The sequence below is a fragment of the Onychomys torridus genome, chromosome 1 (assembly GCF_903995425.1).
Source record: "Onychomys torridus chromosome 1, mOncTor1.1, whole genome shotgun sequence".
In the NCBI taxonomy this organism is placed as follows: Eukaryota; Metazoa; Chordata; class Mammalia; order Rodentia; family Cricetidae; genus Onychomys; species Onychomys torridus.
Window position 1 is genome coordinate 110,519,816 of NC_050443.1, and position 23,315 is coordinate 110,543,130.

The 23,315-nt window shown below is 52.1% G+C and overlaps 1 protein-coding gene across 6 annotated transcripts in view; it reads right to left on the reverse strand.

Annotated features, from left to right (window-relative positions):
* Positions 1-995: 995 nt before the first annotated feature.
* Positions 996-23,315, reverse strand: part of Fam53b (family with sequence similarity 53 member B) — a 119,777-nt gene continuing 97,457 nt past the window's right edge. For all 6 annotated transcript variants that reach the window (XM_036196075.1, XM_036196066.1, XM_036196103.1 and 3 more), the window contains exon 5: positions 996-4,916. In XM_036196075.1, coding sequence (XP_036051968.1) covers positions 4,557-4,916 — 360 coding nt within the window. In that variant the 3' untranslated portion in view covers positions 996-4,556. The remainder of the gene's footprint in view (positions 4,917-23,315) is intronic.

Below are 23,315 nucleotides of genomic sequence, written 5' to 3' on the forward strand. Positions count from 1 at the left end.
TGGGGTTACGGGTGTGTTTCACTACTCCAGGACAGCTTTTTCTTTGAAAGTTTTTATTTTTTGTTTATGGATGGTCTGCCTACATGTGTCTGAACCACATGCATGCAGTACCCAGGAAGACCAGAAGATGCCACCAGATCCCCTGGAACTGGAGTTACGGAGGGTTGTTAGCTCCTCTGTGGGTGCTGAGGACTGAATCTGGGTCCTCTGGTTCTCTGCACACCCAACCCCCTTCTTCAGTTACATGTTCACATACCATTTTGTTTGATGGAGGATCTGTTGTCAAAAAAGCAAAGAAGAGTATTCCAGGATGTCACTTCCAGACTAGGACACTGGCCACAGCAGAGGGTCTAGGAGAACATTCCAAGGCCAGATAACAGGAACCAACATTGGGTGACAGAATTAAATGCTCCCCAATGGGTCCTCAGGACTGCAGACACAGTGTATCGCCTGAGTTTTTTTTTAGTGACCCAGGTCTCCAATTTGGAGAGTAAGCTCAGGGCTGTGTACCCAATCTGGGGTGAACTGTATGTTCTAATGCCTCCACAGCTCAAGAATCAGAGTTCTGAACTGTACTGCCCTCCGTGGGGGCAGAGGCCTTGAGCTGACAGCCTAGCTATACGGCCTTCAGTACTGCTCTGTGGAGGAGGAGGTTGGTGCCCAGGCCCTGCGGGACTCTTCTTGGTGGCCTTGTCTCTCAGCCAGGTCAGCTTCCTCTCTTGCTCTCACCTCAGAAACAACTGGGCAGCCTGCCCCTCACACCAGTGTAGGTCTCTGGCTCCTCCTTCAAGGCTGTGATGGTGGCTGTGGCTAGCCCTCTCAGAAGTTGCTCCCAGGCACCCTACACTGTATCCTCTTCCCAAGGCACGAGGACAGAAGTCCACCCTGTGGTCTTCCCAGCCCGGGGCCAACACTCTCACAGACAAGAGTGGGCAGGAGAGCTGCTGGTTCACTGCGCCCAACAAAAACCACACAGCCATGCCCAGGCAGCCGGGTGTTGGACCAGGAAGCTTTATTTACACAGTAAAAGTAACAAGCAAATTCCTGAGACTACAGCAACTGTAGCGTGAGGCAGTCACGGCCTGGAGGGGGGGGGGGGGGGGGGGGGGGAGGCAGCGGGGGCGTGGCACTAGAGAAGAGACCCAGCACGGGCTGCCCATGGACTGCTGCCTTGGTGGGGGCCTGACTCACCACACCAGTCACACTACCTGAAACTGGACCACGGCTGGCACCTGCCTGGGACAGCACACGTGGCCCTAGCCTGCAGGCCAGTCTGTCTCCGACCCCTGGGCATCCCTTGACACTGACAATGCCATTCACTTGCCAATGACACTATGCTAGGAGGTCAGGCTATCCTACCTAGGCTACAGAAGCTCCATCAGTCTGCAATTCTAAAATATTTTTCTCTAGAGGCCTGACCAGCAGCATGGATGTGGCATGGACAGCATTGTGGGCTGCATGGGCAGAGGGGTCCCTGAGCCCTGGCTCCTGTCTTACGTTTTAAGTGGCCATCATTCAAGTAATTTTAACCACGTCAGTGGAAATGGGGTGCAGGATCCAGGGGTAGTTCTAACAGCTGTGAACCTTGAATGAGCCCGAGAAAAAGTCTGCCATCTGTCTGCATAGGAGACCCATCTGGAAATTGGTGGGGGCGGAGGGATTTCCTGTTTAATATGGACCTTTCTCTTATTTAACTTTTTTTTTTTCCTGCATACAAATTTAGAAAACTTTCCTACTACAAAAGAAAAAACTTTAAGTAAGGCTTTCTGAGAATGAACGCCCATCTGCATGTGTGTGCAGAACGAGTTCCGGGGGCCTGTACATGAGGAAGCCCATGGGTGCTGACCAGGTCCTCCCTTCACCACCCATGAGTAAGGCAAGCGTGGGCAGTCATGAAAACTGTCTAGGCCGCTCCCCTGAACTCAGGTCAGGCACCTGCAGAGGGCACCTCCTGGCAGTCTGGTGGCCTTTGGAGTGAGCGGGCGGGGATGCAGCGTATGGATGGTCCCCTTCCCTAGTTGGCTCTGGTGGAGCCACAGCTTGCTCAGGACCTTTGGGCTCCCTAGGCAAGTGGGTGGCCAAGCATACTTTGGGGATGGCACTCACAGGCAGGCTGAGGAAGGTGAGGCTTTTGCTGTTGCCCGTACTGAAGCCACAGTGCCGGGGGCTGAGCCAGAGGGAACCTTCCTCCAAGAGATCCAGGACCAGAGGTGTGGGGGCCAGTGAATGGGGCAGATGAATGAGGCTGTCTGGGTAGCATGGCTGCTCAAAGACAAACGGGTACCTTCTAGATGAGCCCTGCTTTGCTCAATTAGAAGAATGGCAGAAAGCAAGTGAAGATTCTTTCTCTAAGCAGAAAGGCTCTTGCCATCTTCTCTGGCTACTATGCTGGGGGCTTGGACTGAGGCCTTAATGGGACAGGGACAGTCCAGAGGGGCCTGAGGAAGCAGGAAAGAGCCAATCCCTACCCTAGGTTTGGTGTAATTCCTCTGCCCAGGGAACAGTGCCCTAGAGGGAGGGAGGACAAAGGTGTCCTTCAGCCATCAGGCTTAAGGGAGACAGTCTCAAGACAAGTCATCTGTTCCAACAGCCTTGAGACACACCTGCCTGCACCAGGAGCCTCTGGTCCCAGTCCACGGGAGACAGCTGGCCAATGATCTATGCTTTGGCCTTAGCAGGCTGTGTGAAAAGGACTGGAGAATCTGGTCCAGCCTCTGCCTTCCTTAGGAGGGGTGGCTTTAGGGACTGGGAGGCTACTCCAGATCCAGAACCTCTCCTTGTGGGCTTTCTGGGGAACAGGGCACTGGTGTGTGCTTTCCACACCCTCTCAACTACCTTCCTCCAGGTTTGCTCAGATTAAAAACGGCCTCCATGACCCACCAGGTAGGGCTCCCATGTCATGCCTTCGCCAGGTTTCTACTTTGGCTTTCCAGTGCCCCCGAGTCCCACTGGTCTCCTACCACCACCACTACATGTACCCACCATGCTGTCCAACCTGAGACTACAGGAGTGGAACTTCCTGTACCCTTGGGTCTGATTTTAAAGAAACATTGCCTATACATCAGAACATGCACCTCCGTCCTCCTGGTGGATTGACAAATTAAAGTTTAAACAAAAGGTTCCCATCAAGGTCTTTCTTTAGGAGAAAGGTAACAACCATTTGGGCTTAACCCGTGGAGGATGGAACCACGGAGGATAGGCACAGCAGAGTGACTACCAAAGGGCCTAGATCACATGTCCATGAACTCAAGAGAATGCACCAGTTATTTTTAGCCTTATGGGAAAACAGGCCACTTGTGTAAGCCAGCCCACTTGCTATTGTCTGCAGAAGATGCCAAGTTTGCTAAAAGCCAGAGTCCCAGAGTGCACAGCCCTGTAGCATGTCTGCAGGGGAGACTGGGGGAGCTGCCTGAACAGATGCCCTCTGGGAACTATGCTGGGAGTGAGGAGCTGGGAGGGGGTGTGTGATTCAAGCCATGCTGTGGCTGGGCCTGCAGAGAAGAGCCTTAGGGCTAGGCTCCTTTCAGTGGGCTGGGAGGGGGCGTCTTGAAGCCGATGGCAGTACGCTTTCATTAAAGCCAGCAGTGTCTGTGAACAATCAACAGTGTGCTAGGAATGCTGTGCAGACTAGGCCCCAGCCTAGGTCCATACACAGAGATGCCTGCAAAGCGGCCAGCCGACATCCCTCTGCCCGGGAATGGACAGGACCAAGACTCCTGCACCTGCTTGTAGTTCCTGAGGACACTATGAAGAGGTCATCTTGTCACTGACATCTCTGCGCTTGGCTGAATCCACCAAATGCAGCCCTCAGGGACTGGGGACAGGAGGAAGGCTGCCAGTGACAGCCTTGCCAAGGCAGGCCCTGTGCTGGCAGAGGTGTGGGTGATTCTTGGTGCCATGGGAGAGCTCATGGGCTCACCTTTCAGTCAACACAACCACCAAATGCCTACCCAGTATGGATGGCTTCTGGTCATCCCTGACCTATCCCCTGGTCCCGAAAAATGGGATGCGGATTATCCCCAGAATCCCTGCACAGTGCCCCAAATGGATTAAGGCCACACGGTCTGGTGTCACTACAAGAGGCATCTCCCGGACCTCCCCAAGCCTGGGGCGGGGAGACCTGGGAGAGAAGGCACCGGGTAAACTAAGTAAAGGAGGCTTTGGGCAACTCCCCAGACGGAGCCTGAGCGAGGCCACAGTGGGCAGGCCCGGCACCCTACGCCAGGGGTGCTGCTGGCCCAGCCCTACTGGAGAATGGCTACCCAGTACTCCATGAGGAATAAAGAGGGGGAGACCAAACCAAAAACCTGTTCTTGGGCTACAGTAGTTCCATGGAACTGGTGGGAGGCTGGCTGTCGCCTGTGAGGTGTGGCCAAGTTGCCTTCACAAATTTGGGCACTGCGGGGTGACCGCTGCTCCCTGGGAAGTGGGTGGGCTCCCTTTTGGAAGCTTTTTCCAGACCTAGGAGCCAGGATCACCCTTGGAGTGACCACCTAAGGCCCAGAGGAAGGCCCATCCATGGCAAAGCCTCTGCCCCGGGCCTCGCCCACCGCCCCTCAGTTCTTCTCTATCTGCTCAATGTCCAGCTCGCCGTCCAGAGAGCAGAGGCTGTTCGTGCAGGCTCCAAGGTCCTGCCAGGCTGTGGCCAGCTCCCCCTTCCTGCAGCAATCCTCATCCAGACTGCAGCCATCCGACTCCTCACAGGATAGGTCCTCCTGGCAGGTGAAGTGATCATCGAAGGAATGGGGGGCAGGCTCAGGAACTGGGGTCCCGGCAGGGGTCCTGCCCCCTGGGTTGGAGGCTGAGAGCAACGCTGTCCAGGATCGGGTACTGCTGACTAGGGCAAAAGGGCTCTGGGAGCTGTGGTCTTCCACCCCCATGCTCAGGCAACTGAGGCTGCTGAAGGTCTGACAGTTCTGTTGAAGAAGATACATTGGTCAGTGAAGGGACCGGTCTCCTTCTGGAAGCTCAGTCCACACCCCCACACACCCCCACACACCCCCACAAAGCCTAGTTGGCACTTAATCTGCCAGGCTGGAGCAAGTCCACCATGTGCGAGATAATTCGTGAAGAAGTACCCCTGGCTGCTGAACACTGTGTTGCTAAAAGGTAAATAACTGCAGCCAGTCACTGTATAAAGGGCAAAAATGTGATGAGGCCCCACTTGTAGGGGGCTGCAGTGAGACAGGTCCACTTATGACATTTTCAGAAGACTCTTGGAAGGGTGGCCTTGGTGATAGGGTGTCTGATCCTTGCTAAGGCCATTTCATTCTAGATGTCCCTCATCTGGGATTGGTTCTAGGACCTTCCCCCTCTTCAGTGTGCAGATCCTTATATAAAATTATGTGTGCAGTCAGCTCCAGGATGCTGACAATACCTGCTATGATGCAAATGCCCCGTCAGTAGCTGCTAATACTGTGTTATTCACACTTTCTGTGCAGATACATTTTTTTTCCTGAATATTTTTTATCTGAGGCTTTTAATCTGAGAAGACAGTTTAAGGTATGTGTGAAAACAGAAAACAGATTTTTTTCTTGGTGGTGGTGCCTGAGGTTGGACCCAGAACCTCACATGTGCTAACTCTGCCCTCTATCACTGAACTACATTTCCAGCCCCGGCATGAATCCTCATGGCTACCCTGTATTAAATAGAACCAGTGAGTGACCCAGATTCCACATGTCCTTTCAGAGACACAAAGCAGGGTGGTAGTGAGCTGGCTGACACAAGTCGCCTTTCTTATGTGAAGGGGGCTGCGTCAATGGAATCATCACCAGACTACACTGCTGCCATAACTCCTACCACACCCACTTCCCATGACCAGAGTGAGGTGGGGTGGTGCTAGAGATCTTTATCTGATTGTCCCAACTGGGTATTCGGAACCATCCAGGGATCCGGTGTAATACCAGTTCTGGGTTCCACCTGGTGCTGAAAATGCTTTATGTCTAGAGGGCAGTAGCTTTGACCCACACTCATGTGCAGGAGGTCAGGCTCTAGCTGATTCTAGCCATCACCAGTTAGGGGCCTCCGAAGCCTCATCTGAAGGGTGTTACGGTCCCCACCTTAACTGTTGAGCCTCTACTAGCCCCAGAGAGGAAATGTGGCTGATTAAGAGCTTCTCTCTGGTGGGGCACCAGGGGTAACTAAAGCCAGCGTCCAAGTCAGTCCTGTTTTAAGCCACTGACCAGAGTGTCAGCCCTGACACTGTACAGTGAGTGGGGCCACCGAACAGTTTGGAAAGATGTGGGTCTCCGAAGCAGATATGGATCGGGGCTGAGGCAGCAAGGAGCACTTTTGTCCTGACGGACATCCCTCAAAGGCCCTGCAGCAACCGGGGAAAGAGGAGCCGGCTTTGGCTTCTCCCCAGTGCCCAGGAACTTAATAGCGCCTGCTGCCTCTCACCAGCCGATGAAAGACACAGACCTGTCCCAAGGGCCTCAATCCTTTCAAAGGCCCAAGTGTTTGTGTCTGCTAGCCGCCACAGCAGACAGGCTATTAGAACAGGCTCAACAGACAGAAGATGAAAGATGTCCTCTCTAGGGGAAAGTGGCTGTGCCCATCACAGGCACACACACTGTTCTGATACTCCACAAGAGACACCCTTCTGATGGGTTCACTTTTCTCGGGATCTTTCAATTAAAGAAGAAAGGAGAGGCTGACAAGATGGCTCAATGGATAAAGACACTTGCCATCAAGCCTGATGACCTGAGTTCAATCCCCAGAACCCCCATGGTGGGAGGAGAACTGACTCCCAAAAGTTGTCCTCTGACTTCCACAAGCTTACCACAGAGCATCCCCCCCCCCCCCCCGCCACGTGCCCAATAAATAAATACCAAGAAATAAAAGAGAAAGAAATCAGCTGAGGTGCTGAGGGGCTCAGCTCTGGGTTTCAGGAAAAAAGGCTGGGCCACCATCTGGCCAGAAGACCCCACAGCCAGCTGTGAAGACCCTGTTGATGCTGGGATTAGAGGTTTGATGTAGGCCCACAGTCACAGAATGCATTCCTTCCTTAACACAGCAATATCTGGATGTGCCTCAGGGGTACCTTCTGCCTTTCAGGCCACTGGCCTGAGCGGAGTGAGAGAGCAGGGCACAAGGGATGGCACAGCACTGGCAGTGCTCTGCTGGGTCAGACCGCATAGATGGAGGGGGCCTAGGGGTAAGGCTAAGACTAGTCAGGGACTCAGGAGCCCACAGATCCCAACCCACCCTTCTGCATCCCTGGCTAAGTGGTGCATCTTTTTGCCTAAACAGGTGTGTAAGAGTAAAGAGCAATGTACAGTTAGCACCTGAGTGTCTCAAGTGCTCACTGACTGTTTGGGTGGGTGATGCCAACAATATTTGAGTACCACCACATCTATTTTAGCCAGATGACACAACATGCCTCACTGTTCTCTGTGAGCTGTAGCATGAACAAAGGCCTTGGGGTAGGCCCCAACAGAAATGCTCCCTGCACAGTGCTCTACAATTGTGCTCTCCTTCTCACCTTGCTCACCTTGCCAGAGCCATCCTTTCTCATCTAGATCTTGCCCACTAGATGATCTGAGGTACAGCTAATAGGTCCCAACTTTGTGGCCAATGTAACAGCATATGTGGTCAGGCTGTGTGTTCCAAATTTATGTCAACGCCCAAAGGATTAACAAGTGAGGTCACTGGGGGGTGCTTAGGCCATAAAGGTGGAGCCCTTGTTAAATTGAGGATCAGTGCTGTAAGGATTGAGGAAGTGTGTCTCCCCCTTCACCATGTATAAATGACAATGAGAAGGTGTCACCTGTGTGGCAGCAATCCCTAGCAGTTGTGGCCCCTTTAGTGCAGAGATGATGATCTCTCTCCCTGACTTCTAGAGCCAAAGTCCACTCTGTTGTTCCTAAGTTACTGGCTCTAAGGGCTTGCTGCTACATGAAAAGACTAGCGGTTATCTTATGCATGGGACACAGCCCATAGTAGGGTGCTGGGGACCCATTTGCTGGACCTAGAAAGTGCCAAGGTCCCACAGGCGGTTTCAGGAGCAGAGTCAGCCTCATATGGCATCACAGCTTCAGCAAAGATACCTCAACCCCTGAATGTTGGTCTGTCTGTTAAATATGGGTGGCCAAGGGCACCCTGGGGCCACCCTTCTCTAACTGTCTGTAATAACTAAGACTTTCTTGCTTCATAGCAGGGTGGGAAGCTACATGGTCTGGGTGGTGCATCTTTTCCTAGGCAAACCACAGAACGCCACAAGAATCCCCCAGTATTCCTCAGAGTCATCTCTGTGTCCCCTCCCTGCCAAGCCAGTGCCACTTGGAAAACTCTGAGGACTCAAAATTTAATCATTTGGCCACTGTCAAAAATAAGAGCCACCACTAAATGTGCCATCTGGTGGCATGTCCCACCTGCCAGAGAATAATGTGGCTGCCACAGTGAGGTGGTGAGTATTCTATCCAGAATCCCATCCCCGGTAAGCCCACCCAGGTGGACACACACGGAGTTTACCTGTGCTGGGTCCCACTGTATCCTCAGCACGCCTGCCTACCCTCTCCCAGCAGCTCAGGCTGCTCCCATGAAGACTAAACGCCGCATGGGACTGTTGCTAGCCTGGAGGCCTGTGGACCCTCAAGAAGGTCTGGGGAAAGCACAGAATGGTGGAGTTCAAAGTGCCACCTGAACCTATCATTCCAAGTTGAAATTGCTACTCTAGGACGTACTCTGCCTCACCCAACAACTTCTGTTCCTGAGGCCTGTGGATGGGCTTCCCACTTCTTACAGGTCTGCTTAGGGCCTCAGGCTGATAACCAGAGACACTGAGCCCACTCCTAGAGTCCACAAGAAGGACTATAGAACAAAACCATGCCCAGGGAGCTTTTCTACCAAACCAAGCAGAATTCAGCTCTGGCCAGCCACAAGAGAGGCCACTGACCATTCTGTAGTTCTAGCCTGGGTCTCTGGCCCAGCCCCAGCCTCCTTGGGCCTGCCAGCCAGAAAACATCGCTACCTCTTCTCCCAGCTGCAGGGCCTTTCTCTGCACAGACCTGTTCCAGCATCTTCCTTCTGTGTAGGAGGCTCTAGGCTGGGCAGTGATGAAAATGGCCTGCTCCTGGGGTCCCTGTTTTCCTGGTATAAGCTGAATCCCAATCCCGAGGGAAACATGTCAACTCAACATACCCTCAGCTCCTGTTGCCTGGACAGGGTGACTGCCCTGCCAAGCCTAGTGCCAGATCAGCTTGTTCCCTTCTCCAGGTGCTATGGGCCAATATGTCAAGCATGACAAGGGGACCCCAGAAAGATCTTCTAAGCTACCAAACCATCTGTTTCCTCAGCAGTGGCATGGAAGGCTGAGTAAGGCCTGAGCAGAGCAGATGACAGCAAAGCCCCAAGGGAATACTGCCTGGGTGCCAAGGGCCCCAAGCTTATAAGCTCTGTCCCTCATACTTAGAACTGGGCATCTGGGGACACAGACAGGCCAGGTGGTGGGGGGTGTATGCCTAAGAACAGATGGCACAGCATCCTTCTCACCCTGTCACAGGCTTCAGAGGAGGAGTACAGGCAACCTAGATTCTAGAGCCACAGGCTCTGGGCTTCTCTGGTGCCCTGTGGCCTTGCTTCCTGGCTCCTCACCTGGGAAATGCATTGTTGGTTTTGATCTAGCTGTTTCAGTGGGATATTTTAAGGACTGCAAAGGCAAGTGGAGGCAGACTGGGGGCAGGGGTGGGCTGCTCCTTGCTCACAGCTGTCCCTTTCAGAGCCTGGGGGCTAAGAAGCCTGGAGGGCAGCTTCCTCACAGGGGCAGCCCAGCTCAGGATGGACTGTCATAGGGGAAAGAAGGACTATCCTGCAACCTGGAATGACATCTCCAGGGCTAGCCATGCTACCTGAGCCCTAGGCAGAGGCCCAGCTCCCGTTGCCTCTATCCACCGCCTTTCCGAGTCTTGTCAGCTTCCCTGCCTTCCACCACGGTTTCTTCCCTTCCTCCATCAACCACCTGCTTAAGAATCCCCAACTCAGGCTCTGCTTCTTGGAACTAAAACATGGTACCCAAGATCCAGCATGTGTGACCACAGGGTCTGTCACACATCTGCTCTTTAGTGCACTCCTCCCGAGGAACGCCTCCTCTGTTCCTTCCAGAGCAGGAATGCCATGCCCTAAGCAGCTGCAGCTGCTGGAGACACCACCCCTTGAGCAGCCAGTGTTCTAAGCACAGCTGGTACGTGAGGATGTCAGTGTCTGGCAGTAATTGTCTATGCTCACCAAGTACGAGCACGCTTTCTCCTGGACCCATAGAAAGCTGTGTTGCCAGCTGGGGAGATGGTTCCGTCACTACAATGCTGCTGCACACGCACAAGGACCAGAGTTGGAGCTCCACAACCCCTGCTTCTTGTTTTTGTGTTTGTGGAAGCCGGGTGTTGTGGTGCAGGCTTGTAATCCCAGAGCAAGGGACCAGGGACAGGCAGACCCTTGGAGCCTGCTGGCAAGCCAGCGTGACCTACCCAGAGAGAGGCCTTGTCGGAAGGCAAGGACGGGGGCTAGAAAGAAGGATCCGAGGGGCTGGGGATTTAGCTCAGTGGTAGAGCGCTTGCTAGGCAAGGTCCTGGTTAAGAGCAGCTGCCTCTCTTGGAGAGGACTGGGTTTGATTCCAAGTACTCCTATGTCAGTTCACAAAACCACCTGCAGCTCCAGGAGACCGGAGGCCCTTTTCGGCCCCCCCAGGCTGTTGCACATATGTGGTGCACAAATTCATGAAAGCATGCATACATATGCAAAAGAATGAATAAATGAATAAACAGGTGGACAGCAACTGAGGAACACTTCCCCAGGTCAACCTCTGGCTTCCATGCAAGTGTACACATACACACATCTGAACGCACTCACACACATGTGCACATGTACATATACAAACACATAAGTGAAGATTAAAAAAAAAAGACCCAAACATTATAGCCCTCTCTACGTTATAGGTCTTAGAACCACCTCAAATCCTTCTAAGATACCAGAACAACAAGGCTAGTCTGTAAGGCCAGGAGGGCAGCTGGCTCCAGTTGGCTTGCATAAGGCTGAGCCCTCAGATCTGCCTGAGTGGAGGCACTTCCTCCCCAAGCAGACACTTGCACAACAGAACTGTACAAGGATCTAAAAACAATAGACCACGAGACAAATTCTCTAGGTCTCCTTTGTGTTGGGGCTGACAAAGCATGTAGTTTCCCTGGGTTTGATTTTGATTTGTTTATTGAGACAGAATCTTCACTGTGTAGCTCTTGCTACCCTCAAACTACCAGAGACCACCTGCTCCTGCCTCCTGAGTACTGGGATTAAAGGCCACCACGCCCGGTTTTTGACACATCCTCTTAAGCAGGGTCAACAAGACTGTGCTCAGCCTACTTCCCTTAGTGCTCTGGGCCTTTTTGAGCCCTGATGGCCTCCTTACTCTCAGGAATGTGGGAACTGCTGGCTGGAAGACCTAGGTGGAAGCCAGGATGCCAAGGACTGAGAATAGGAAGTGAAATTAGAGGTGGTCCTTGAGGGCCCTGACAGCCCCGCTGATTTGGCACCAAAGACTCTAGGCTCTTCCCAGATCACAGGTTCCAGAAGCCAACAGACTGATGGGGGCAGTAAATACCTGTGGTGTGGAAGCCAGGCCTATCACTGGGGAAGTTCCCTCCTTCCTTCCTGGGCCACTGCTTACCCAGCGACCCTCTTCAGGAGCCAGCAAATGCTCTTCGAGCATCTGGCTTGTGCTAGGGGATTGTGGTACCCCTCCCAGGGGCTATGCCTATTTCAGCTCAGGCAGTCATTCGTCTCTTCTTACTAACAAGGGAACAAAGACCAAGAGACATGATGTGCTTCAAAACTCGGGCAACTGCCTCCAGGCCAGGAAGGCCAAGATACAGCCAAAGCCAGGTTTGCTATATGGCTGCTAAATCATGTCACTCTCAGTCAACCTAGGAAAGGCACCACAAAGCTTGGCGATCCCCCTTCGGGACCTTTCTAGCCACAGCTGCTCTGGGCCTTGGCTATTTCTGCTCTGGAACTCCCTTGCTGCACTTCTGGGGACCACCTTCCTGTTACCTCTACATGCTGTGGTCTAGTCCTGGGTAACGCTGGAGGCTCCAGCCCCAGAGGGTAGGATGAACTGTAAGAAAATGACCTAGCTTAGGGGTTGTCATTTTGGAACAGTCCATTTACAGGCACAGCCTAGGAACCTGGGACTGTGAAGAACAGACCTAGGGCCAGCAGCCTCAGCCAGATACCAGGCCAGATCCTGGGAGAATAAAGGCAGGGTCCAAGAGTGTCTCTGATGTCACCCATCCAATAGGGAGAGGATGCTTCATAACAGGAAACTCCCAAACTAACCACCTGACTCAGTTCTTAAGGATTGGCTAGGAGTGCACTGGACCAAACCTTCCAGATAGGCCAGAGGCTGGCCCTGCTCCAGTCAGCTCACTGCTCTCAACATGTGCTCTGGATCGTCCAGTCATGTGAGTCCCCTCTGCTGCCAACCGTTCTGGCTACCCAGCTCCTACTGGGTAGGCTTTCCTTTCACTGGCACACTCTTTCTCCCCTACTAAACCCAACCTTGCACACCACGTTTTGGAGCAGAGCTCAAATTCCTATTGGTACTCTGTTCCCTGCCAGCCATACAGGGAACCCATAGCACATGCCCCATAGCACAGTTCAGGGACTGCCCCACAGCATGGCTCCTGGAGGCCCAAACCTAGAGTGCTGCAGGTAAGAAGAGGCCTTGGAGGTCCAGAACTCTGCAGACTCCCTGAACGGCGATTAGCCAGTGTCCCCTCTCTCCTGGCACCCGACAGTACACATGATGGTTGTTGTTCCTGCTCTAGGCCCCAGGATGGCAGATGGCATGCCTGAACACAGAGGGTGTGGAAGCCAACTTCAAGGGCCTCCCTGAGCCCTCACCATTGGAAAACAAATATTTTGTTTCTGCAATGAACATTCCACTCAGTACAAACTCAGGAAGGAGTTTGTGAAACCACTTCACTCACCGTTTGGTGTGAAGAGGCTTCTTTGCTAACAAACGTCAAGGGACCTTTCCAAAGCACACAGGGATCTGGCTGGGGGCCAAAGCCAATGCTGTCTGAACCCAAAGCCCTCAAGGGCAATGCTGGCCAGCAGAATCTCCAGGAGCACCTTCCAGAGCAACTCTGTGGCACAGAGGTGGGACTAGGTTCCTCAGAAAGGACAATGAACCCTGGCTGTCTTAGAAGCTGTGTCTCCTAAACCTCTGTGACTGGGGCCAGGAGACAGTGCTGATGTGCACCAGGGCCTTCTCTGCTCCACCTCTGAGGTCCTTTATCCCTATTCTAGATACTGTTATCCATGGAACATAACTCAGAGAATGGGAATCCATACTGGAAACGTGAGCCAGTGTCGGCCATCTTACTTTACAGATGGGCCAATCAAGACTGAAGCAAGAAGGGAATTACACAGCCAATGGATGTGCATCAGCTCTCACAACCGTGCCCGGGCTGACAGGACCCGGGTGGCCCACAGCAGGGCACAGCCAAGCATCTAAAAGCTCAGCTTTGGTTCAGAATCTGTACTCAACTGCCCTAGTTTCCAATAAAATACCGAGTAAAGACCAAGAAGACAGGCTGGCCACACAAAGGATGAAACACCCAGGAATAAGTGTCTAAGACTGCAGAAAGTCGGAGAAGGACAACCTGAAAGAGCATCCAACAGGGACTCAACAGACACTGTCTTCCTGTACCGGGGATGGGAAGACACAATTGGTTCTCCGTAAGTCAGTTCACAAGCCTAATGGGACCTCAACCTGAGGCATAAGAGCACTCCTGCACGCATGGTCTCAAGCTGTACCCTTATAAAGGGTTTTTTGAGCTTTGAGATAGGTGTCACCCAGGCTGGTTTCAAGCCCTTGATCCTCCTGCCTCAGCCTCTCAAGTGCTAGGATTACAGGCCTGTGCCACCATGCCCAGCTATTTCAGTCCTTTTTTTTTTTTTCTTCCAGTTTTTCGAGACAGGGTTTCTCTGTGTAGCTTTGCGCCTTTCCTGGAGCTCGCTTTGTAGACCAGGCTGGCCTCGAACTCACAGAGATCCGCCTGGCTCTGCCTCCCGAGTGCTGGGATTAAAGGCGTGCGCTGCCGCCACTACCACCTAGCTGCTACTTCATTCTCGAAGGGAAAATAAACAGATGACACGAGCCTGGAAGGTTCTACAGCCAACAATACAGGCTCATTCTACCAGACCCCCCCACGCCCCCTACCCCCGTACCAAATAGTATGCTTAAGCAAAGCCTCAAGAGCTAGAAAGACACAGCAAGTGCCCATGTCAGTGCAGCCCAAGACAGCAGAAGACGACGTCCCAAGGAGACAAGGCACAATACATGGTAGCAACGGAATCTCAAAACAGGGACGAGAAGCTGGGTCTCCGGTGGAGACAAATGGGGGAAGTGTATTGAAAGCAGCGGAGTGGCTCCACGTTCAGAGCATGTACAAGGACTACAGACCAAAGACCACATTGTAAAGCCACAGAGGACCAGAAGGAAATGGGAGGACTGCTTCCTCATCTTGAGGTTGACCGTCCTTTCTAAAACTCAAAATCCAGAGCCATTAAAGAAATAATTAAATATGACAAAAACATGCACATGTCAAAAGATGCCAAAGGCGGCTGGCATGCATAATGATTATGATGCTGCCACAGAGCCACTGTTCCGAGCAGTCTGACAGTTCCTGAAAATGCCAAACAGCGCTTCCTTGAGATCCAGCAGTTCAGCTCCGAGGTAGATGTGCAAAAGTATGCCCTGTGCACCTCTGTTGTCTCACTCATCATGGTCACAGAGGAAAAAGGATGCAAAAGCTATCAGAAAGGAGGAACTGAGAACGCCACAGTGTGGAAGCTGTGTGTGTAGTGAAAGAAGCCAGGCGTAAAAGGATGCGTGTTGTGTGAGTCTGCTTGTGCATAATGCCCAGGATAAAGGAGTCTGCAGAAAGAACACAGACCAGTGTTTGCCAGCAGCTGGGGAATAATGACCAGTGGGTACATCTCTGCTTTAAGAGGCAACAAAGTGCTTTAAAAATCAATGTGGAGACGGCTACAGAGTTCTGTAAATAAGCTACAAACCACCCATTGTACATGACAAATGTATGAGTAGTGTGGTATATGAATTATATCCCAGCAAAGCACAAGAACGCCAGAGTCAGAAAACAAAGAACAAATTACACATAAATATTTGTAACTCAAACCACAGCCAAAGTTAATCTCCCTAATATTCAGTTGGGAAGAGACAGAACAATAGCTGTTTTTTAAAAAGACCAGTGACAAGAACATGGAAAAGGGACACAAACACTCTCTTAAATATGTGAAAAGACATTCAACTGATCTGGAAATGCAAACTAAAATAACAGTAAGCTGTGGTAGGTACAGGTCTACAGCACCACAGTGGGAGGCAGAGGCAGGAGACTTCCTGCACATTTAAGGGGTCAGCCTGCTCTACACAGTAGTCCTAGGTCAGCCAGAACTACACAGCAAGACCTTGTCGCAAAATGGGGAAGGACAAGGAGCAGAGAGAAACAGTTGTTTACCTACCTATCTGGTTGGCAAAAACCCCATGTTTGACCAGGAGGGGGCAGAAAGCAGACCATCTAAATGTGGCCAATCACTGCTCTTGTGACATGGGCCTGACCTGTGATTACCTGTGACCAGCAATCCTACTGGAGGGAGTGCATCCTATGGGACATATAGTTGCCACATCCCAAAGGAGTCTCACACACATTGCAGAACACAGCTGAAGACTGGAAACAGGGCAGGGCCATGATGGGGCCCTGAGTGGGATCAGGTAAAAGCAGGCTGACCCACAAAATGAATAGCCTGCAGCTAGCTGGGGAAGTGGAGGGGGCAGCTCACGCTGGCCACAAAAACACCTGTGGGTGCTGGGCTAAAGGGATGGATCAGCTGTTAAGAGCACTAGCTGCTCTTCCAGAGAACAAGGGTTCAATTCCCAGCATACATATAGAGGCTCACAACTGTCTGTAACCCCAGTTCCAGGGGACATGATGCCCTTTTCTAGCCTCCATGGGTACCAGGCATGTACATGGTACATGGATACACATACAGACCAAATACTAATACACATAAGATATATAGGTACAAATGGGGATATACAGCTTGAATCCTTCTGTGTAAGAACGGAGAATAATGACTGGTGATCTGTGTGGTCTTGTACACAGGAGCATGATGTCATTTGGATGGTCCATGTCCCCTAATCGTCCATATGTTTAAGGCTCAGACCCCAGCCTGTGCCACTCTTGGGAGGGAGTGGTACCTTGGTGGTGTGTCCAACTTCTTGACATTGCAATTCATGCCCTTGATGGGAAAACTGGGACCACAGGCTCCTCCCTTTCCCTTCCCAGTGGCCATGAGCTCACCAGGCCCCTTCTGCCATGCATTCCAGCTACGAGTTCATGCTGCCACACACCCAAGCAAGCATGCTGATAATCCTTCCCTCCTCCTAAGGTCTTTATCTCTGGTATTTTTGTAACAGTGACAGGCAGCTGAGCCTTTGGAAAATATGAGGATTTCTTTGTATACTACTCTTAATTCCCAAACTTGAATGCACTGTTGAAAACTGTGACTGTATAGCTTTTTATTTTAGGAGAGGACACCCTAAATTAGGGATGAAGGACAAAAAGCTTAGTCAACTTGTAGTTTTTTTTAGGAAAGAAGCCTTCACCCCATCTCCATGTGAAAGCTTTTTGGTGAGTCTCCTTCAAAGTTCTTTTTTTTTTCCTTCCCTGTTCTTTTTGGTAAGAATTTTACAAAACTATATGGACAAAAACAAACAACAAGAAAAACCTACCGGGCCCAGCTTCCTTCACCTAGTATCACCAATTAAATCTGAGTTGGGATGAGAAAACAAGAACCAGAGGCCATACCTGTGTGGACACTTGCCTGTTTATGGTAAGCCCAGAGCCTTTCTGCGCATGGCCACAGGCTCCTTTTACAGAACACAGGATCGGGGACGCCCTGGTGGACATTGCTGCCATGAGGTTCCAGTGTTCTTGCTGCATCTGCCTGCCTGCCTGTCCAGGGCTAGAACGGGGCTTCCTGTCCTGGGGGAGAATTTTGCTTTTTAGCCAAGGCAGTGCCTGGCTCACCCAGAAGATCTCCAGAGCAGGTAAAGAAAAGTTGTCTGGCTTGTCACAGGGTTCTGGAGGAACACTTCAGCACAAATGTGGAAGACACACGTGGGCTAGTGTCTACACTTTCGATGTGTGTGGTGATGGACCCTGGTTCCACCTGTCACATCTCCACCCCTTCAGATGAGGTACAGAGACTAAGTTCTAAGTGCTAGACTCAAGTTGGGAGGGAACGCTAACTCCTAAAGAAAAAGCAAGCAAGCATGGCAGAAACAGTTGTCCCATTCCTGTGACCTACCCACCTGGGCTAAGACAAATCAGAAGCAGCCCCCAACCCTCCAAGGCTGTCCTTTGTGGCTGGCAGTGTGTTTCCACTTCTGTCAGGGGCCAAATCACAGTAGGGATGGATCTGCATGCATCCCTGGGGCCAGCAGGCACACCCAACTTTTCTGAGTCTCTGTCCTCCAAGGGTCACCCTTGCTGACCTCACAGCAACTAAACTCACTTACCTTTGGGAATTGCACCACACATCGTAAGACAGCTACAATGTCCACCAACCCTGCCTCCACCAAGCGCCCCCGGAGCTTCTCTACCCAGCAGAGGGAACCTCATGTCTTCCATGCTGCAGCCCCATACCTGGGCAGGCTGCTAGAATCCTACTGGGTTGTCACTTGCACAGACCTCTGCCAGGGAGCCAGTATATATTAATTGATTCTGACGCCTGCTAGATCAAAGATGGGTGGGTCGGTGGGTGAATTAAAGAGAATGAAAATAAAACTGTACTTTAAGGGCTTGTATCCAAGCTCAGATGAAATCATGTGCAATGCTTGGTTCAGAAGGGTTGAAATAACACTTGATGGTGCCCAGTGGCACCAAGTGTGATGAAAAACAATCCCAAGTGAGGCAGAGTGGGGACCCACTGGCTCCTCTCACAAGCCACCAAGAGCAGACCCTCTGGTGTGCAGGCCGTGGAAAGGAAGGACTGTACTGGTCCTCACTGACCACTGGAGTCCTGTGAGGCAAGGGCAGGGCAGAATCCAGCTGGGCTTGGCTGGCATGTCCCAGCATGCCTAGGCAGGGTAAATGGCTGGGGACATGCCCATGGGCAGTGGGTGTGGCAGGACATTCCTGGGCACATTCTGCTTCTCTGGGCTCAGCTGGTTCCACCCACAGAGCCACAGGCAAGTGGCGGGGACAAAGTATGCGGCTCCTTGATGTCCTCTGAGCGTAACAGGAGGACTGTTAGAGGTCCTCCTCCCTTGAGACTTTACCTGGAAGTAAATAAAGCACTTGCTTGGCTTTGGTGTCCTGGAGAAAGAGACTCCCTGGACTGTTGCCCACCAGGCACCTGCCAGGGGTGGCCTGCTCTCTCACCTAAATTAAAAACAAAAGGAATGGTGCTGCTCACCCTGGGACTGCATGTAGAAGCTCCAAGCCCAAGGCTTCTCTGTGTCCCCATTTGCATGCTCCACCACGGGCTCTGGAAAGGTTGGCCAGGGCGGGTCCCTAGCTTTGACTTTCCCAGAGACACACCTCAATATAACTGTGCATTTCCTGACAGGTTTATTTTTCCCCTTTGTTCATTTCTGTCTAAAAGCTTGGCAGGCAGGACCTAACAACACAGCACCTGCATCCCTGGACATTTAGAAGACCCCAGAGAAGACTGCCCTGTCTGGTGTGGCTGCCACAGACATCTGTCCTGTAACCAAGCCAGGGAGACCTTCATGAAGTACAGGAAAGCTGGGCCATGCATGTGGATAAGTCCACGGTAACTGTCTTGCTCTCTGCTAAACACCTTCTCTGGCTACTGTGATTTATATTTAAAAACAAACAAACAAAAGAAAAAGGGCCAGCTTTGAGGGTAGGGTAGTGGGGGACAGAGATCCAATTTTGTCTCAACAGATGGACAGCCTGGCATGGCCCAGATGCTACCTTCACAAATCTAAAACCTCCTTCCTACAGGACAGCCAGCCTGGAGTGGGTGCCATCTCGGTGGCCTGACAGACGGGTGTTCAGGCTAATTCACAGCCATTGTGCTCAGTCACAACCACAGCCAGACCTGTTAACATTTGGTAGCAATGTTCACTCAAACTGGAACGCTGTAGGTCAGTGCCCCGTGCAGACACGTAGGCACTATAACTGATGCTCACAGACATGGAGATGCTGACACCAGGGAGATTAGCCGCTTTCTCCATCAGGGTTCCCACTGCACAACTAAGTAGGGGCCACGGATGTAATTACCTGGCAGGCTGGGGTGAGTCTCGCGGGAACCCTTAAGCTGGCACACACCTCTGGTACCCAGGCTGCCTATGTCTCTACTTCTATTTTCTTGTGTCCTTTCCTGGCTCACCTCCACCACGGTCCCCTCTAAGTGAGACTTCAGGGTCTACACAGAACCAAGAAAAACTGGCAGTCCTGAAGGGACTCAAGGGCCTGTCCTGCCACTGTCACTCACACGACATGGTTTTCTCACTGCTAGCTGGAGGGTATTACAAAGTGAGGGAGACAAAAGACGGGACGGCCCCTCCCTCCGTGGCTGACGCCATCTACTCATCTACTGTGGCGGTGATCAGGCTAATGGAGAAGCAAGGAGCCCACTGGCCCAGCTGAAAGCAAGAAAGCACCTTCCAATGGCTCGGAGGAGAAACATTAATTGCAGCTTTACAAAACTCTTTTCTTTGCAGCAAGGCAGGGCCGTGGGGCCACTGAAGCCCAGGCGGCTTCAGCAGCTCCTGCTATTCACTGCTTGCAGGTGGCTGACCAATTTCCCAGGGCTGCGGGACCAGTGACTGCGCCCCGCTCTTTCAGCATGCCTGCAGGAATCCATACAGGTCCACTTAAACCAGTCTGAAACTGTGAAAGGCTCCATCTCTCCCTGCCTGGGCCCAGCGGCCCAAACAGAGCCCTAAGAGGGCTGGAGGGCCAGTGGGAGAATGGTGCCAATTAAAAACCCAGGGCCTGTGGGCCTTTCCCTTTCTTGTTCTCATTCCTCCAGCTACATTGTGTCCACTGGCAGCAGGTTCCCAAGGCGAAGCAGTCCATTCACTTCCCAGAGTGGTGGAGCCTCCATCACTGAACTAAGCCAATTAAAACCATGGTCCCCTCCCTAGCAGCTGGAAAGATGGGGTGCAACTGTGCATACTGGGAGGACGGGTCCCTTCAACCTCCTTCCATTCCAGAGGCACAGGACACAGGGAGAGGGCAAGGCCCCACCTGGACATCTAACTCTAGGAAAATCTGGTCTCTTGAACCTCTGGAATGTTCTAAGGCTGCCTGCAAGTGCCAGAAGCCCCCAAACTTGGCAAGAATGGGAGAAGGAATGGGTTGGTCTGTGGCTTACACTGCTCCAGGGGTGACACGACTCGGGGACTATAAACTGCGTGTGGGCAGTGCCCGTGGTGGAGACTCATAGCTGGGCAAAGACAGGACCTGGGCCTAGATATTTTCTAGCCAATCACCCTGGTTACTAAGCACCTTGAGCCTATTTCTACAACTGGACACTGGTAAGGGCTGGCTTGCCAGTTGGCTGGCTAGGCATGGATACAACTTCCTCCAGTGACAGCAGAGACCATGGGCCACTAACCTAGCAACACTAGTAACGGGGCCCTGCAGGTGCTCTGCCAGCAAACCAAGGAGCTTTGAGTCTCTGGAAGCCAATGAAAGCCCCCAGGGGCTACGGCTAGCAGGGGAGGGAGTGCTCACTGCCCTTCCCTCCTTTCCCTTTAGAATTCCAGGGCAGCTCCTAGCCCAGACATGGATGGAGATGTGGGTGGCAACTCTGTTCTTTCAGCAAAGCACACGTTAATTCCAGCTGACCTGCCTGGCATTCAGCAGCCTTCTGCAAATTAGCAGGGTATCCGAGTTGCTGAATGCATAGTCCTCCCACCAGGAATGCCTCCAAAACACTCTGCTCAAAGGTTTCGGCCACAGAGGAGGCCCAGGAGGGACCTCCCTGGTTTGCTGGAAGGGCTCAGGATTCTGGTTCCCAGAGGGCTGTAGGTGGGCTCTGGAGAGATCAGGACAGACCCAGAGCTTGACCTAGAGGTGGGGGTAGGGCTAGGCAGCAGTGTGGCGGAAAGGTGGGGGAAGGAGACAGGATGGCCATGTGCGTCAGCTTTCCCAGGCAGAGCCTCCTCCAGTCTGATTGAGACAGGACCCAACTGTCCAGAACGCCTATCCATTCCCCAGTGGGTGAGGCCAGGAATGCACACTCACGGGAGTCCTGAGGGTCACTTGACCTGCAATCCCATGAAATGGAGCCATGGGAGTGCCACCTGCAGGGCAGAGGCCCACGGCCAACAATACCAACAGTGGTCTTCTGCCATGTAGGCGGCTACAAGCAAAGACCAAGCTTAGCCTTCAAGGGAGGAGTGCCAGGGTACCTGGGGCCTGTGTCAGGAGCTGGCTTAAGGCTTCAGTGTGGAAAGGGGCAGCTTAGGCAGCTCAGGATTTCCTTGGAGGCCTCAGGTGCATGATAAGCAATAACATCATCATCTCTACCCTGTGATCCATTCTCCTATCTATGCTTACAACATTTCTCGAGGAATGACAGGACTTACTAACCTAGGATCTTCTTATTTAAAATTATTCTAATTTTTTGAAAAAAAAAATTAATGGAAAATGAGAATAATAATGAAAATAATAAATTTTGATGCTTCCTCAGTCCTTGCTGAGACCTGAAAATGTCTTAGCCCCTGAAACAGGCTCCAAGGTTTTGGGGTGGCCACACCCTCCAGAAGTCTTTGCAGTGGGAGTTGGGGGTGGGGTGAGGACAGTGGATAACAGCCAATGTTGCACACAGAGTGGTGACAGCAGTCGAGCAGGGCTCTAGCCAGGCAGTTGCTCAGACTGCTTTGAGAAACCTACAGTCCTGATTAATGGACAAGATGGCGCTGTGCTTTGGCAGTGGGGCTAGGGGCCTTTTCTTATGAAAAGCAGGGCTGCACACTGCTGGCGGCTGTCTGGCAGAAAGCCTGCTTGCCTGGCCTCATTGCAAGGGCTCAGGGGAGACCCTGGAATCATCCAGGAGCCAAAAGAAGTGAGCTGAGAGGCCACTGGATAATGTCACTACCTTTCTTGGACCTTAGGGACATGGACTCAAGAGCTAGAAACAGCAGGAAATGCGGGGCCAACAATGAGGGGTCGGGGGAAAGTCCCAGGGACAGAAGCCTTTGCAGCAAGCCTGAGTTTCTAGGAAACAGGATAGTCTGCTGCCCAGCTCTACCCTACCATGCATGGCATTTGGGCTGAGTGGGCACCAAGCAGGTGCCTCCCCTCTGCCACTGTCTGATTCAGAAGGATCTGCTTTCCCATCTGAGACCAGGGAGAGAACAGGCCCTCAATAGCCACAGCTTCCAAAGGGGGTCAAGGTCTTTCACTTGTTAATGGTTCTCAACCTGGGCAATATTGCTTCCAAATAAACATTATCTGTCACAGATGGGGTGGGGCACTTCTTAGAAGCCAGTGTTCAGAGCAGGAGAGCTCCTCTCCATGCCAAAGGGCACAGGCCCCAATGTTATTGGTATAAAGGCTCAGAAGCTCCTCTCTGGTCTTAATGTCACTGTTTCTCTCCCATCACACTGGGCAGGGGGGGCAACTATCTTTCTTCTTGGTATTTAAGTGCCTTAGAGACTGTTCCTTTATGGCTCCAAAGCTATATTTGCTCTGGCTCCACCTTGGGCTCACACGTCTTTCTCAGGTGTCCCCTCCAATGTCTGGAGGAAGAGAAGAAGGAGAAGACAATCCCAAGGCATGTAGCAAGGAATAAGAGCCAATGAAAATTAAAATAAGAGCCACCTACCCCTGACTGGGGCTCTCCAAAGCTGTGCTAGAACTTTGTATCTCCAAACTGTCCTGGGCTTCTATTCCTGGGCATCTGAACTGTGAGGCCAACAGCTCAAGACACAAGGCACAATTCAAAGGGTACACGACACAAGCTTTTCCATGCACTGGTGCCCCTGTATCCAGCATGGAAGTCAAAGCTGCTCTCTGCTGCTCCTTCCCATGTCTGCCAAATCTCATGATATCCCTCTGAATCTCAAACCTGTGGCCATGGCATGACTGACTGGACCACTTTGGAGGAGGCTGGAGATACCGGGTTGGGTGTTCAGAACCTAGCCAACTGCTGATATTTCTTCCCTACTGTAATAAACAAAATCAGACATCAGACACTCAAATGCCATTCTCTCCAGGTCTAAAGTGAGGCTCCGTTCACCAGATCCCAGTGCT